An 18387-nucleotide genomic window follows, 5' to 3' on the forward strand; every position below is an offset into this window, starting at 1 on the left:
GGGTGGAAGGAGAAGCTAACATTTCTGTTAGTCGTATAAAACCATATGAAACTGTGATTTTTCTGCTTTTGAATCAACCTCCCACACTAACATGAATTTATCAAGCCATAATCTGACCTTGATCATTTTTCACACACATTTAGGTTTATTTCAGGTTGTTGAAATATTAGCCAGACTTGCCAAGAAATGGATACATTAAGAGAAACATCGACTAATGTACACATGCAAACCTTCTGTAAAACCCTTCCATTAGGCACTAGGGCTGATTCTTAAAGCCAAGTCAAAAACAATTTAGATTTTACACATTCAAAGACAAACATTTAACACGTTTAACTCTAAAAACATACAGTACATCTAAATACACAGAAGACATGACACTATTTAAATACAAACATCTTAGTGGACGCATGGTTTACAGTACATGTTTCCAATGTCTTGTGTTTGTGGACAACACATACTGGGAAAAAAAGAAATGTAATATCTGAGTGAACTTAACAGTAGTAGTGTTACATAGAGTAAATGATTTTTCACAAAGCTAAACCTTCACGATGACCATTTCTTTTTGCAGCTTGTGCAACTTGTTTTATTAAAATCATAAATCTTTGACAGCAATATTTGTGTGGTTAATGAATTTAGGATAACTGCTTTGCACAAGTCTAGTGAGGTGTGAATATAGGTTTTCCAAACTGAGCCATGGAACCAAAAAGGGTCCTAATTCAGTTTTACTGGTCTCAACTCACATTCAGGTCCGTTAACACAGTTTTTGCTAATGCTGAGTCTGATTTAAAATACATACTGCACATTGAAGCTACATTTTAAATTTAACCAAAAGAAATGTCAATTACTTAATATGCACAGTTCATAATCTCTAACCTATAATATACACTCATATTGAGTGTACATACTGTAGCAGCAAGTGATATGCTGTTAGATGATTAAAAAGTACTGGATCTAGCACATAAAAAAAAAAACAGGTGTAGACTTTTAAATATGGCACATTTTATTTTTCACAAGCTACTTGATTGAAAAACAAGATGTGCTTATGCAGAAGTGTTATAAACTTTCAAAATAAGATTAACTGGCATCAGTGAATTGTACTGCATTTAACTTGTACTCGGTCGTTCAAATCAATGAACTTAGATCATTTTTCACCCATCCCTGGCCCTGGCTATATGTCGAAGTGTCCCTGGGCAAGACACTGAGACCCTAACAGCCCATTCCCCTCCCCAGCTGTGCAGTGTCGGTCCAAGCCCGTTAGAAATTGGGGAGGGTTGCGTCAGGAAGGGCATCCGGTGGAAAAACTGTGCCAAGTCAACATGCGGACAATGATCCGCTATGGCGACACTGAAGTCGGGATAAGCCGAAAGGACAAAAAGATAATTTTCACCTCACACACGCTCTGTAACACTTAGCAAGCTGAGGTGGACTAAAACACAACGCTTTTCATTTTAGCCATTACAGATCCACTAAACAAATCTCAGCTCTGATAAAGCTGCTGTAGGCACATCATCACCTTTTCTCTTGAAATGAACCTTCCCATGAAACTGCAAACACATTTATGCTTTTGAAGGCGACACAATTAGTAGATTATTATGTTCTAATAAAACATGTTTTTTGTATGAACAAAGCGCTTTCTTTAGTAATGGAAAGTGGGCTTGATAAGCAGATATAGTGCAGTACTGTGATACCAGGTACCAGAGTTTGATTCCAGGGTCCTGTGAGTGGTTAGGGTCAGAAAGACATAATGGGTTTGATGCTTTAAACCTTTTCCTTAACCAAGTCCAAACAACAATAAAAAAAAAAGTGTAATAACACTGTAGTCAGTAAAGAAAGTTGGTGCACTTCAAGATCAGGTTTTTTGGTAGCCAATGTATTAATATCGTCCTTATCACTGTATATGCAAAATGCTATTTACCTTAACTCAATTTATCCTCGGTAATTGAAAATGTATTGTTATATGTATATAATATTGTTGCTTAAATAAACATCTTTGCACTTACAATTTAGTGGAACAGGACTGTCATTTTTAAGAAACTGAGGTGGTGCGTGCCTCATTAAAAATGTAACTACATGTTGAAATAACGGCAGCTCTGGAGACATCACGTGGAGACCAGAACTCTGATTGGTCAGCTGGAGTCACCACTGTTTAAGTACAAAATGAACACATGGTTTTGCCATAACTATGTTTTCATTTATTTTCTACTGCTTTTCTTTTCCACTCCTGTTATACGAGTCCCTCATGGAACGTTTCTGTGATTGTTGTGGCCCAAAAAGCCTGATTATGGACAGCTTTTCTAAAAAACTGTGGTGCATGATGCAGGGTCTTTATGAGGGTATGATGCAATGGATTGGTTAATTAGTTGTTGCGATCGCAACATTGTGAATAGCTGGAGGAACTGATTTGTTTTGTTTAAAAAAATAAAATCAAAACAAAAACTTTTTGTATTAAGTTTAGCAACCTGTGAGATCAGTTTGCTTCAGGTTTGTAAGATAAGAGCAACTAGGCTGGTAGAACAGCTAGTCTTTTGGCAGACACTGTATCAAGAGAAGGAGAGTTGTTGTCTGAAAGTCAGGGTGTGTTAGGTGACCCTCCCTCAGTCAGGGTCTTGAAGTGGACAGACAGAGACTCTTCCTCTGGGTTGGGGGGGCGTCTGTACTCCTCCTTGGTGATCAAGTAGCCAAGCAGCACACCGAAACACACCAGTACAATCCCCAAAATGTTGGCCAGCACCCCCTCTGAGGCAAACTGGGAGTAGGTGGACCTGGACCCAGGCGGACAGAGAAAGACAGAGATTCAGCAGAGGTGGATACAAAGTCTAGACCTGCACAACAGAGGGATGAATACTCAGATATATGACAGATGTACAGAATAATACATGAGATAATTCCATTTAATGTCTAACAGAATGATCTAGGATGACATCATGACCCTCTGGGGAGCCCTGGTTTCTGAAAGTAAAACAGCTGATAGGTTGTTTTTTGTCTGCAAGATAATTGGATTTAGTCTTTATCTTGAAATGACTTTCAGACTCATTGTCTTTGTAGTGCAAATCATGCAACTATTTCCATTTTGCATTTACCGCTCTGCTTTTCCCATTGTGGACTCAGATGTGAGGGTTTCACAGAAAATAAATATGCAGCATATGATCCACATTAATTGTAACTTTTTTTAATCTAAAAGCTGGTTTACCACTTTTAAGTTACTACTAATGCTAAACCAACAAACTTCATATTACCCATATGAAAAACAAGTACTTAAATATGTTTTTCAGAGTTTGCACCTGCAGTTTCCAGTATAAACACTGAAATTTTTGACAGTAATTATATTTTCATTTAAGCTAATTTACAGTTGATGCCCACACACACTGCAGAGTTCTCTGAGCTCATGTCAAATGATCTGGAAGACAGTAGAAACAGATTGTGTAGTCAGATAAGTCCATGTTTCAGCTTTTCTTCAGGACAAACGCATCTTTTTTACTTTTACCAGTGACAGATGCAAAGTCAGCATCTGTGATGGTATCGGGTGGTAACAGCGACCACAGACTTTTGACCACCTGAAGTCTTGTAACCTGGCAGGACTGTGCAAGATCTTAAACAATTAGTATTTTCAGTTCCTGAACCAACAAAAAGTGATGTAACACAGATCCCTACATTAGCTTATATTCACAAAATACAATGAAGTTAAAACACTGGAAAAAATAAATTTCTTTGATACTTCTGTCAGACAAATAAAAGGTTCAAGTTCAAATGAAGAAATCGCATATTTTTGCATGGTCAAATACCCCTCAAGGGAAGCGAAATATGAAATTAGATGTTAGTATACATTTATGATGACAAGTATGTGGATGATTGGAAACACAGAAACACATACGTGATGCTGAAGAGCAGTTTCTCTGTGATGCCGAGCAGACAGCTCCCTATGGCCATAACCAGCAGAACCAGTCCACAGAATACATGGATGGGGAGGTATGAGGCTCGTAACCATGACGACGCAACAGGAAAGAGGAAGAACATCAAACCCATCACCCACTAGGGGAAATAGAAGATGAAAATAGTGTTTTGACACACATTACACTGACGACACATAATATAGTTAAGCTTACAAATGTGGCTACACGTTTTGCAGATGTGGCAAAAGTTAATAGTATCACACACCAAAGCCAAAATAATCAGACAGGTGAATCAGCACATACAGTATGAAACAGGTTATCCAACTTTGTGTGTAGTTTATGATTTTAAAATACAGTAGAGTAGTTAATTTGCTCAGTGTGAATTGTTTGTTACATTATTTGAAATGTTCCAGACATTTTTAATATTTATCAAATGTTCACTTAAGTTAAGCTTATTTGTCTCATTTATTATCAATGAATTGCATTTTATGTGATGCCAAAAGAGAGAGAGGGTGTGTGAGTGTACCTGTATGCAGAATAGTACTAAGGTAGCCATACCACACCAGCTGTGCAGAGTGTACATGTCTGGAATCTTCCCTGCTCTATGGAAGTCAAAGACTGCTACAAAACCTACACACACACACACACACACACACACACACACACACAGTGAGTTAGTGATAGGCTAATGATTTAGGTGTCTCCTTCTTTGTCTCGCACTCTCTCACACACACACATCTCTCTCACCTATAATGCTCATGATGAGGGCGAGAAGGTGAATAATGCCATGGAGCAGCTTGACATTCCTCTTGGGCTCGTTACGAAACACTCTGTAGACAAGAATGGCTAGTGAAACAGAGAAAGACAGAGAGACACAGGGAGTTTGCATAAGTAGCAGTAGTACCTTTTATTTTTTCACTGAAGAGTGGGTTTACACTTGGACACCAAGAACCTATAAAACTGTTCAGGTGAGACAAACGTGGCAGTTCAGCTGTTAGTGTGGACAAAGATTGTAGAAAATCATTAAGTGTATCCACATTAGTGTGGCAGTAGCCTGAGGCCTCGAAATCACATCTCACTGTGGATTCACTTAGAGAGTGTGTGTGTGTGTGTGTGTGTGTGCGCGCGCACACTGATTCTCCCAGGGGGTTTCCATCTCTGATTCATCCTCCTCAGTCGCCATCTAATGTCCAGCTGACCTTTGCATTTATTGCTCTAATGTAATGTAGCTCTGTAACAGACAGCTGTCCTGCTGAACCAATTGAACTAATCGAGTTAATCTTATTAGCAAAAGCACCCAGAGACCATAGACACAAAATGAAAGCGCAGGAAAAACTACAGCCCCACTTGTGTATTTTAAAGCCCACAAGCACAATGAGGGTTTCTTGTCGTATAAGCAGGCAGCATGAATATACTGTATTGTGGAAAACGTAGCCGTCAAAAATATGGTCAATTTGAAGAACAATTTAATGCTTTTAACACTCTTCTTGAGGAACACACTCTGAAGATTTTTTATAAAAAGCGCTTTATATCGTTTTATCTTCAGACAGTCACTTCAAGCTAAACAATTGCCATCTGCATAACCACGCTTTTACTTACAAGGACCTACTGAGGACAGACACTGTCCAACACTGTAAATCTTTAGATCTGAAAACCAAGTGAGACCAATTGTCTCACTTTTACCACACAAACCTAAAAATCAAATTTAAACTTAGTTAATATACTGAAACCTGCTGTTTGAGTCATTTACATTCAAAATATCATAATTAATTCTCATAGTGGAATTACTTTAAAAGTCAACGGACTTTACTATGTATAAAATGGGAAACCCAACGACAAACTTGTCTGTATATTCTCTAACTCAAATCAGCAGATTTATCTGTCTTTTACCTTTTATAAGTGTCAGTTAGTTGATATAAAGAACTGAAAACTGTAGCTGTTGGAAACATTCTGGGTCAAAAACAGAGGTAGCTCCCACCAACATGCAATGAATTCACCACCACACATTGTCATGGTTAGCATTTCTATTATTATTGTGAAAAAATTAATAATTTATTGTACACTAAATCACATAGGAAGTTTCCATCATGAATGTCTCCTTCAAACTACAAGAGGAGTGTTTTCCCATCTAACAATGCTGGGAAGCCATTCATTTCATTTAAACGTATTTTACTTATTCACAGCAGTTCAAGTTAAAACACTTCAAATCAAATGAACATATATTTATAAGTTCTAACGATAAAACAAATACTCATCTTAAATTAAACAGGCCTAAAAATAGAACATATATAGAAATATTAGTTGCAACATAAAACACAACATAAAAAAACTGAAGAGAAAGTGAAAACGTAATGTTTAAGTTAATTTAAGTCAAAAGTGTAAATGAAGTTAATGATCTCAGTATTTAAATTTAACATTTTTGACTAATAATTACTGAAATTGTTTAAGTTATGTAAACCAGTGTGAAGTACATTTAAAAAAAAAAAAAAAAACACTAAACCTCAGATAGCAACTCAACATTTTTGAAAAATCTAGTAAACATTACTTATTTCTATTAAGGATTTACTATCTGCATTTACACTGAATACAAATGAAAATATCCACCATAACCAGGGGAGACCTTTTATTCAAATGTTAATCTCAGCTCATACCAAAAATAAAAGGTCTTAGTTGTGTGAAGAATGTTAAAAGTTTAGTAAATGCCTGATCACTAAAGTCCGATTCCATTTTCTGAACACTAGCTTTATTTTTTAGTGGTACTTTCTTGTCAGGCTTATACGTTGTTTAATTTAAAATAATTTTTTTTATTTAGGATTTTTCTATAATTGTTTACACAATAAAATAGAAATATCAATCCCTGAAACTCATGTCTGCTATATTACAAACACAATTTCTATCCAACACTCGGCTTTTCAGTTTTAAATTACCCTTTTTGCAAAGCTTTATACACAGCTGTCATAATTAAAATCTCACGTATTTCATTAGAAACCCAATACCAATTACAATCTGCAGAGATTAGCATGTTGTGTAGCTTTGTGTTTAAAGAGTTCAATGAAGAAAAATAAGGAAATAAGAAATTGTAAAAATTTGCAACTAGGGAAAAAAGACTTTTTCAAGTCGGAGTGAAGACAAGTCTCTACAACTTTTTGATAAAGTGATTAAGAATATAAAACTGAAAATTATTCAATGTATCCACCTTCTCCAAAAGAACTAGAGATCACCTGAGTGGAGTGAGTGAGTTTAAAGGATTATAGTACAAATACACATGTTTAAATAACTGAATATCTCGAAGAGTACAGCTAAATCCATCACTAAGAAATGAAAAGAACATGGCCAGGTGAATCTGACTAGAGGACAATCTTTAAAAACTAAGTCACTGTGCACGAAGCAGACCAGTGAGGGAGGCCACGAAACACCTGACAGTTTTACAGTTGACAGGTATGTAAAACGGCTTCACGTAACAGAAATTTAACATGATAAAAAGCAGAGGGTTCGCTTTTGGGGAGTTCTTCATTTGAATGTGCATTAACAATAAAAGGACAGTAGGAGTGGATGCCCTCTGCAGCTAAAAAAAAAAAAAAAAAAGGGTGTTAAGTTTGCTGACTGGCATTTTCTGTGCCTTCGGTTCAATTCTCTGACAGGCCACACTGTCAAACCTTAAACTGCATATGTCATCCAAAAAAATAAACTAAACTAAAGATCCGAACTGGCACAGCCAATAATCCAAACCATTGTCTGTGTCTTTGTAGAAATCAGACATTCTGGGTGGGGTTGGAGGCTTTCTGGGTAGTGTCAGCTTAATGCAACAGGTCAGCAGCACAGTGCCTGAGGCCAAGACACACAAGAGCACACTTTTAACAACACACACACCATCTGGCCGCCTGATGTACAGCATCCGCATTTTGCTGACATGTTTCCTGTTTCTCTGAACTTACATGAAATGATCTGATAAAGACAATGTAACCATGACTACGCAGTGGTGTAAGAACAGTCGGGTTCATCTGAAGATATCAGTGCTGTCAGTTATGTGGTCAACAGACAGGAGGGTTCCTCCCACCAATGTAGTTTTATGTTTATGCTCGTGAACATATATAGGCCTGACATGACATTGCAGGTTAAATGTCGCAGCTTAACAAAAGAGATGAGCCTACTGGTGAGTTGAAGGTTCGGATTCATATTAGCATGCATTTTGTGGATTAGTGTGGACTCACCATCCCCATGCAGGAAGACCAGACCCAGCACCATGCACAGAGGGTGCAGGTTGAACTCCTGTGCTGAGCCGTCCCAAGCGAAACCCCCACGGTAGTGACCCATCCACACTCCAGTCAGTACAACTGCTAGCAGACCGAGGACCTGGGACGCTCCCACCAGCCACGCAAACACAGAGCGAATAGGACGTGGAGCAGAATCTTCCATAATCTGAGAAAGACAGATTTTAAGTACAGGACTGGCCTGTTGTTGAATGGAATTAAAAGAATATAATTTTGACAGCTGAAGTAGAAAACTTCACCGAGTGTCAGTAGTAGTCACCCCACTTAACATTCCTGAAATCAAGTGACAAATCCAGTGGCAGTGACATGCAGACTTCTTTAATCAGATCACTAGTCTAATTTGCAGAAGCTCCACACGATGAACACATTGACTGGCGGAGCTTGGTTTTTTAGTGGAGGTGGCAGAGAGGAGGATGCTGCTCAAGTTAATGAGCATCTTAGAAGACACCTTTCAATCCCTTTACAGCTTCCTGGATGATCAAAGCTAACATTTTACCACAGCACCAAGCCACTGAAAACCCCAAAAATTATGGGCCTATTGACCATCAGTCCAAATTTATTGCTGGAAAACTACACTGAGATGGATTTATACAGTTATTATGAAAGTTATGCTGGATTTCTGCTTTTGGTTCCAACTCCTAACCCCCCCCTTCCAATTGTGATGCACCTTTTTCTGTTTTTGTTTTTTAACCCCACATCCCTTTGCCTATTATATGTAACAGAGTCATCTTTTTGCCTCATTTACTCTTCTTGGTGTAGACACCAGTTATCTTGGACACAAGGATTCCAACAATATTCTATTCTTACTGCATCTATATGGTCAGTCATGCAAACACTGTTGAAATAAGTATTCCAATTATTTATGTAAACATAAGTAGGAATACCACAGTCTAGAATTACAGGAAGACTACAATACAAGTTTATACAGCATCATTAAAGATAGTTAAAAAAGTTCATTGTGTCAAATGGTTTGTTTTTATATTTAAAAAAAAAAAAAGGGTCCACTGTGGCGACTCTGAATACACAGGAAAGTCAGGACGAAAAAAAAAAAAACCCACTATGGAACAAAAACAGTAGCAGGCAGGTTTTTTTTTTTTTTTAAACACACCGACAGCTGCACACGCATTAAATATTAAAAAGGACCTAAGTAAGGAGACAACGGGAGGTTTTAATGTTTAGTGGGTTGAGGTAGGTTTAGGAGCCAGACGTCGCATCCACTGGGGTAAAACCTCTGCACATCTCTGGGTCCTAGAGTGGCCACTTCGTAATGTCACGGGTTAAATCTAAGATTTTAAAGGACCCAAGTACGGAGATGGTAAGAGGACATTTTAATTTTGTGGATTTATTGAATGGAAAAGGGGTGTGGTTGTGTGGGGAACACAACTTTTTTTTTTTTTAAAAAGGGGAAGACAAATTAAATTGTTACTGTGCCAGGGGAGCAGGGAAACTGGCTGGCTACATGGATAAACTTACATCTGAATACACTAAACCAAAAGTATGAATCAAGTCATTAACCTAAATAGGTGCACACACATTAAATAATAGAATCCAGACTAGACAATAAACTACAGAGTAATACAGTAAATAGGTAAACAAGGACAAACTAATATTCAAACAGAGGTACGAAGACGGTGACAGACAGTAACCAAACCTCAGACCAAACAGACAGGTACAAATACAGGAATCCAGATGAGGACAAGCTCCAGAGGCCTTTCTGTCCAGAGGCATGCAACAAAAAAGACGAACTGGCAAAGACCTGAAAGGAAAGCTGAATTTAAAAGGACAGAGGATCAGGTGAAACTAATCAGGGGCTGAAGACACTAAGACAGGAAGTAAACTGTGGGGCTACAAAGTAAAAGCTGGAGACAGGAAGTGAAGCTGTGGAAAACAGGGACACACTAAACACCAGGAACAGAATCATGACAGCTCTCATTTATTCGTTTTTGTTGTTTTTTTTTTCGTAACAAATCATATAGCAACTGGCTGTCAGACAAATGTAGTGGCGTAAAAAGTACAATAGGCTATTTATTTAACATAGAAATACTCCAGCAAGGTACAAGTATCTCAGTTACTTATGCACTAACATCTCACCTACAGCATCAAACTGCTGGAAACAAACCGTCAGATTGTTTAGTGTTCACGCTACAAATATGACGTGAGGACCGCGCTCGCGCCGAGAAGAACGTTAACTAATGGCCCAATATTAAAAACTGCTTGTTCGCCTCACTGTCGCAGCTGAAAGTCTTTGTTCGAAGCTGCCATCAAGTGTAATTAAAAAAACTGCCACTACTCCCGGATATTGAAAATGAGCGGCTCTGCTGCTTAGCTCCGACAGCGAGGGGGTCACCTGTTACCTGGCTCTGTGCGGCGCCTCAGCAGGTTTCTACTGACGTTCCTACGTTAACCTCTTCGTTTCTCTGGTGATCTGACGGCGACCGAACTCGTCATAAAACGCAAAAAACGCTGCTTCCATCTGAGAGAGTGAGGGCGTGAAATAAAGAGCAGGAACGGTGAGTACTTACTGCGCTGTAGGCTCCGCTCTGCTGAGGAAGTCCTGGAGTCTGGACTTACAGATCCGCCTTCCTCCCCCCCCCCCCAGTGACCGTGCGCGTGCGTGCACGTGCGTGTGTCTGCTGTTAATGCCTTACTAAACAAACCCAACCCATGACACGGGAACTGTGGGAGTAAAACATATAATTATACATCGTGCTTTGTTGCTAAATCTTCTTTAAATAATTAAGAGAAAGGCTTTAAAATATTTTAATAATAATGAGAAACTAGTGAATTTGACTCGTGATCAAACGTCACAATCTCATCGAGAGGGAGAATGGGGCCGGACTGCATAGATGATGACAAGCAGCTCTAGTGTAAAGGTTTGTTGCCTTGACAACGCTGGAGAGGAGGCATGGAGATCAGAGGAATGAGGATGGGAGGGTCTGTCAGTGAATCATAGCTGCTCATTAGACACAACCCCCTAATGTCACTGTGGCTACTGTTACTACCGCCGGAACTACCACTGGAACTATTAGTACCACAGTATAGTCTACAAACGGTACAGTGTATAACCAATACTCTTAGTGATGATGTTGCTGTTGAGGATTTCATAATCCTTGTGCTGCTGCAAAAACTACACATTCTGACTATCATGTAGTATTCATATACTGTATACTAATATCAAAGAAAGCAACAACAAAAATACTTTGGAAATATATATGTTCACTTTAGTAAATGTTAAAAGAATTATGAGTATAATTTATGTAAACAAATCCCCAAGCCAGTGGTGGAATCTGAGGGTCAGGGTAAAAAAAAAAATCTAAAGTCACCTGATGCATTTACAAGTATACATGCAAGTGAGCAAGAAAGAGCAGAAAGGAAGTTTTTATTTATTTTGTTATAGATTCACGTACAAGGTGCAGAAGAGTTCTGTTTTCAGCAGTTTTTTGAATATTGAGAGTGAGTTTGCTGAGCGCGCAGAGTTTGGCAGCTCGTTCCACCATCGTGGGATCACTGAGCTGAAGAGTTTTGCTTGATGTCCTTTGTGCGATGATGGGACCACCAGACGTCGTTCATTGGCAGAGCGCAGCGGACGGGAGGGACTGTAGACTTGAATGAGGGAGCTGAGGTAAGCATTTAATAAACCCAAGTTAGCAGAGAACAATAATACATAATTGTCTGTATGGTCTGATTGGATTTTCTTTACTGTGTGGACATATTGAAGGGCACTTAATCTCATTTATGTTTAGTGTGGGGGCACTTTACAGACCTTTAGAGAAGGTTTCCTTTTATGGAAGCTTCGTCTGAATCTGAATATTCACTAGATGATACAAAGTTGCTGTAATCCCACCAAGTTTTTGTTTGTTGTTATCCCGCACATGAATGTTACAGAAACCAGTATGATGTTACATTTCGATGTCAGTAAACATCATAGTTTGACTTTTGATGCTTTCTTTAACAATCCTGTAAAAGTATAACCACTGTCCCATACAACAGTTGTGGAAAAGTGAATCACACCAAAGAACAAACAAATCCTGGTTATTGGGGCTTTAAGAAATGAAAATCATAAAGTAATCATACAGTAATGATGATAACACTTGTACAATTCATTTTATAATTCTTTCCTAAAATAACTTGAGTTTTATCTCTACAGAAACCCAGTGTACATTCTCTGTCCATACACAACATGCAATGTATTTTATTTGTTAGTACTCTGCTATATCTGTATACTTGACCTAATCAAATCATTTAGGTGCAGTGAAGAGCATACTCTTTCCTATTTAAATGTAATAAAAAAGAAATAAAGACCCATCAGCTGAAAGTAGTAAATTTAAGAGTACCTCAATAATGTACATTCACTGACGTCATCACTGTTTGTCAAGGGAAGTTGAGGTAAAAAAGAGTCGGTGAACATCCATGCAAATTCTTTTCCTCTCCTCCTGAGGGCACTGCTGCACTGAACAGTTCTGTTTAGTGCCGCATCCTACGGAGATGTAGCAGGATCAGCAGTGCTCATCCTGGTCTCTGGGGGCCTGCTGGTGCACTCTGAGGTTTTAGAGGGTAAAACTGGAAGATGCAGAATTATGGATGAGTTTCCTTGCACACTAGAATATGTCGTATCTAAAACCTATAAGTCAAATAACTCTTGCAGGTTTGTCTGACATTTCTGATTTCTCTGGTGAGTCACAGGAGGCTGACTCACCACTGCTCCTGTTGATCTGTGTGTGTGTGTGTGTGCGTTTGTTTGTGCAAGCATGTGTGTGTGTGTATATTGACATGTTACTCCATCTTCTCTCCTCATCATTCTTTCTTTCGCTTATTTCTTTCTTTTATAACCTTTAATGACATCAGTGGGCTATTAAAAATTCCCACCTTCGTTCTAGTGGAAAGATGAAGTCTGATTCTTCTTCAATATGCATTTTTACCTGCATAGACCCAAACCTGTGGTATATATCCATAAAACTGGTGCAGAATTAAGTCATAATTTAAAAAACACTTTTTCAGAACGGAACACAATTACTTGATCATTTAAAAAAAACAATTTCCTTAGTAACAAAATCTAGAACATAAAACTCTCAGTTCTGCATCTTATAGACAGCAAATGTACATTTTGAGTTTTTGATTAAATATTACATATAAGAAACAGACGTCTTTGCTTTATTTTTAGATAATAAATCTAGTAGGCTTGTCTCTGTATGGTAAAAGCTAATTTATTAACCTGCTTTCTCTAGTTGTCTCATCTGAATGTAAAACCGTGTAATGTAAGCTTACAGCACATGCTGACTAGTCCTTGGTTTTGTAGCCCACATGATCTACCTAGCTAAAACAGAAAATTGGTCAGCCCACACAAACTTAAAACTTGATCTGAGCACTGTTACACACATAACATTTCTGTTACAGCTGTTCTGTTTATTATTTATTTCTAATACCATAATTTGAGCATGTGGAGTATTGAAACAAGCAACAGCACTTGGAATTTGCTTCTAAGTTCATATGGCAGACTTGTTATCAAAAATGTAGCCATATTTACATCATTCAACATGAATCTGTTGTTGGACTTTGCCAGCAGCTTGCTAACTGCTATAATATTTATCAAGTAAGTTAACAAGTTTGTCTGTTGGAGAGTATACGAGAGGTTACTTATAGTGACCCGTTGGCTTCCACATCTGAAACAGTCAGAATGAACCAAAGCAGCACAGTGGCAGGCTGAAAGACCAAAACAAAATGCTGAAAGACGCTAAAAAGTATTTAGAGCGGAGAAAAAAAACTGCAGGGTTAGAGATAGTTTTTTATGAGTTTGTCATTATACATTAGACTTCTCACATTCAGGTCAAGCAGTCCCAGGTTTCATTGATGATACAGAAATATTAAATATTTCCATCAATTGATTTCCTATGCTGAAAACAAACAAAGGTGTTGTGCTCTTTCAACAGAATAAAACACAGGTTGACACTGTACACACTTTACTTCAAACACAGTGTGTAGGTGTAATGTTGAATAAGACATGGTTTGCATTACACAGCATGCACAGCATGTCATTTTCAGCTTAATTTGAATTCATTTCAGTTCCATTTAGATTTTAATAACCAATGGATGGAGAAAGAAGAAAAGAGGGTAGTTGTCATTTGGGAGGCATCAAGGTGTAACTGGTGTGTGTGTAGTGTATTAAGTGTTCGGCCATGAGGCATGAAGTCTGTTTTCCTGTACTGTACACTGTATGTGTTTGCCTTTACATTAATCAAAACCTTTTTCCCAAACCTTAATGTGTTGTGCTGGACTCCACCCTTACTCTTAACCTAATCAGTGAACTTTGAATGCAATAGAAGACCTTTGACCTTCATCTATGTCAACCATTCAATAGCCCTCTGTTCCAGAAGCCTCCTCCAATCAGTGAAGTCCTTTAAAAATAATCATGAGGCACCTGTGGAGTAGTCTGACTGAGGACAGCGTTTCCATGACAACTACATCATCACCAGAATAGCTCTGTCTTTGACTCTGTCTCTCACTCTCTCTGTCCTCTCATTCAACCCTCTGCTTTCTCTGTTTTCTAGCTTCTTTTGGTGTGTTCATACATAACATCTCCTCTTTTTCAATTTCTCTGCCTATTCCTCTCTGTCATCTTTCCCCGGCACCATCCTTCTTATCCTCCATTCTCAGTCCCATTCCCCCACCGCCTACAACCTCCCTCTTTTCTATTCCCTCCACCTCCTCCTCTCTGTTTTGCAGTCACATTGTGTGAGTGAAGATATTTATAGCTTAAACATGATTCCTTCTCTCCTCTCTTTTCATCTTATCTTCTTTACATATACTACAAACAATAAACATTCCCATTTTAGATCTTGTAAATGCTAATACTGGCAGTTACCAGTATGTATCATTTTCAAAGAAGTTTTTAAATCAGTTTTGCCAAATCTCACAGGATTAACTGAGTCAGCATCCCACTGCACTTGCACACCTTGTGTGTTCCAGAGTGTATTTTTGTGGCTGACTTCTAACACAGTTTGTACCCAATTATTACAATTGTTTTCAACACAATCACTCATGATGATGCACTGAGGTAAGATTCATGCCCACCAGAGAGTTTGTGATTCTAAAATGGTAATAAAGAAAGATGAACACATGGAAATATGGCATCCGATAGAAAATGTACAGCTACATTACACAGTGTGACATTTTGGAAGATAGGGTAAATGGTCTGCACTTATATAGCGCTCAAAGCACTTTACACTGCTTCTTATTCACACATTCACACTCACAATCACACACACACTCACACACCGATGGGGGAGCTGCTATGCAGCGACGCTCACCGGGAGCAAATAAGTTGGGGGTTGTCTTGCTCAAGGACACTTCTACATGCCAGTCGGAGGAGCCAGTCAAACCAACAACTGTGGGATTGGTGGACGACGGTCCTGTGCAACAGTCCCCCCAGTGTGGGCTGCCAGCTAGTAAGGTATGAGGTCTGCATAGTTTCAAATGCACGCTACTGTGGTCATATATGTAACCACATCTTATGTTTGGAAAATTTGTTTTAAATAGACCAAATTTGATGACGATGTGAAGAGAAGAAAAGGGACCCTACCTGGAGAATTTACTGTAAATAGCAATAGAAAGCAATGGTATTTGGAAAACATAATAGCAATAAATACATGAAAGGACTTCATCCTGTAAGATTTAACTAGGTAGGTTTCTGTGTACAAGCAGATAAAACATTATCGCTTCAACATAAACGTATTACCAAGAGGCAAATTGTAGCGGCTGTAGGGAATATATCACAGTGACTTATTATTCAGCCACAGAAAAGTTTGTTCAAAGGCATTCAGGGTGGATGGATGGGTGAACAAAGCTCAGGAAATTTCCTTAGAATACTGGAGTTTGAGACCAGCATGAAACAACAGCTTGCTGCCATGTGTTAGTCGTATGACTAATCAGTATCATGTTGTGATCAATGGTATCAAATGCAGCACTAAGATCAGAACAAGTATAGAGACTAGTCCATTATCTGATGCCAGGAGAAGATCAATGGTGACACCTGGGTCAAGACAGGGTTTTTTAAGTAGTGGTTTAATTACAGCTACGTTATAGGCCCGTGGTACATAGCCTGTTTCTAAAGCTAAATGGATGATATGTAATACGAACATATCTATTAGGGGTAAAGCTTCCTTGAGCAGTCCAGTTGGAATAGGGTCTAGCAGACAGTTTGTTAGTTTAGATCAGGTAATAATTGAAGTTAGCTCAGCGAGATCTATGGGTAAAAAGCAATATAAGAAGGATAGGGGCCTTATTGATGATTATCAACATTATCAAGTATTTTACGTAGTGATGCTGCAGTATTATCAACAAGATAATCAACTTGTACAGGAGTAGAGTTAAGGTGGCAAGTCTCCATTGGATTGACAAATGGTGACGCAAATGATGAAAGAATCATTTCTTTAAAATTGTTTACAGCTTTTTCACTTAAGCACCTGCTGTAGTTGATTTTTCTCCAATTGCTGTATAGTCCTTTATTGTAAATTCAAATGTTATTAGAGACAGAAGAGAGTTGTGAGGAAATATTGTTAAAATATCCATTTCAATCCCATATATAAGGACGAGGTCTAACGTGTGACTAAAACAGTGAGTGGGTTTATTTACATTTTGGGAAAAAAACAATTACATTTAATAATGAATTAAACACAGTGCTGAGGCAGTTACTGTCAGCATCTACACGAATGTTAAAGTCACCTACTATTATGACTTAATCTATACTTAGCACTTAATCTCATAGAGAATCTGAAAATTCGAATTAGCCTACAACTTGTCAATTTGCAGGCCCCCAGAGGCCCTGCCCTTAGGCTCTTAGTAATGTAGCCCCAGGCTGTGCTTCTCAGACTTATTACAAGTACATGAGTCACAGAGCAAGCCATCCGTTTCACACATAACCTGTGATTTTGGAAAATCCACAAAGCTGTTTTACAAAGCTGACTGCTATTTTGATCATATTTTCAGAATCCTTAAATAAACACTGTTTTGACCACCTGGAAGAAATTATACTGTTGTTGATACCGTCTGTTTCAAGATAACTGAAACCTTCCTTGGCTGGTAACTACTTATAAGTATGTGTGGGACTTCTGGCAATGATGCTACTCTACTTGCTCACTTCAGGCACTGCTAAACTGGACGTTAGCCTAATGTGGTCTATTTGTTAAATGAAGATGGGACCCAAAACACATGTTGGGTACTAATGAAAAAGGCAAAACATTAAAATTAATTTTGATTTTAATAACAACACATATTAGCACATACATCTTAGCTGTGTGTAATTCCCACTGTCTTTGATTTGATTGTTATAACCTACACAACACATCCATGCATTATTTGTACACGCTTATCCTGTTTAGCATCGAGAGGGACTGGAGCCTATCCCAGGTGAGAAGGAGGGTCCACCCTAAACAGGGCCCACCCTAACAGGTCTACAGTCTATCTCAGGGCCAACACAGACATGCTTACACAGACAGACAATCATTCACATTCACACCTACAGCCAATTTAGAGTCTGCAATTAACCTAACATGCATGTCTTTGAACTGAAACTGGTTAATGGGGAAAACACTGAAAGGCTGGAGTTGGCAGGCAGACTCGAACGGGGGCCTTCTAGCTGTGAGGTGGCAGCACTAACCACTACATCAATGTGCTGGGCACTTACACACCCACAACTCAATAAAACACAATTTAATTCTTGCCATCCTATTACATTCTATCCTATTCTATGCCAGTCTTGCACATTCAACTGAGTTTTGGGATAAAGTTCAACATAACTGCTCACAATATCAGCAGTGTAATTAATGTAGGATGTTAGAAAGATGATGTACTGGAAAGATGATTCACGAGGCATTTTTGGAAATATTTCAAAGAAATTGTGTAAAACAAATGTTGACAAATCTGCCATGCTTAATAGAACTCTCCAAAATTAGATCAGTGAAGAATGTCAAATGTGTCACAGACAAGAAAGAATATTTAGGTATCGACAGATTACAAGAAAATGAAACAAAGACAGTGGGAATTACATACAACCAGGATGTGTGTGCAAATGTAATGTGAGCTAATGTGTGTCTGTTCCTCACATCCTTGGTTGTGGTCACTTTTAGTCTGTTTGTGGTCATTTTAACTTTAATTAGTGTCTTTTTTCTTTTTTTTTTTTTGACATTTTGTGTCTATTTTGGCCACTTTGTCTGTTTTGGTCATTTTGCACC

At 38.4% G+C, this 18387-nt stretch overlaps 1 protein-coding gene across 3 annotated transcripts; it reads right to left on the reverse strand.

Annotated features, from left to right (window-relative positions):
• Positions 1 to 122: 122 nt before the first annotated feature.
• Positions 123 to 10822, reverse strand: cyb561 (cytochrome b561). 3 transcript variants are annotated; one of them, XM_067476547.1, is made up of 6 exons: positions 10684 to 10822; positions 8102 to 8309; positions 4638 to 4736; positions 4417 to 4520; positions 3872 to 4029; positions 123 to 2762 (listed from the first exon to the last, which is right to left on the reverse strand). In XM_067476547.1, exons 2-6 carry the CDS (start codon positions 8304 to 8306, stop codon positions 2570 to 2572), a joined length of 759 nt encoding a protein of 252 aa, XP_067332648.1. In that variant the 5' UTR covers positions 8307 to 8309; positions 10684 to 10822; the 3' UTR covers positions 123 to 2569. The 3 variants fall into 3 exon arrangements, with proteins under 3 accessions (XP_067332648.1, XP_067332649.1, XP_067332650.1); XM_067476548.1 differs by lacking the exon at positions 10684 to 10822 and adding an exon at positions 10516 to 10677; XM_067476549.1 differs by lacking the exon at positions 10684 to 10822 and adding an exon at positions 9813 to 9895.
• Between the last annotated feature and the right edge of the window lie 7565 nt (positions 10823 to 18387).

The sequence above is a fragment of the Channa argus genome, chromosome 15 (genome assembly GCF_033026475.1).
Source record: "Channa argus isolate prfri chromosome 15, Channa argus male v1.0, whole genome shotgun sequence".
In the NCBI taxonomy this organism is placed as follows: domain Eukaryota; kingdom Metazoa; phylum Chordata; class Actinopteri; order Anabantiformes; family Channidae; genus Channa; species Channa argus.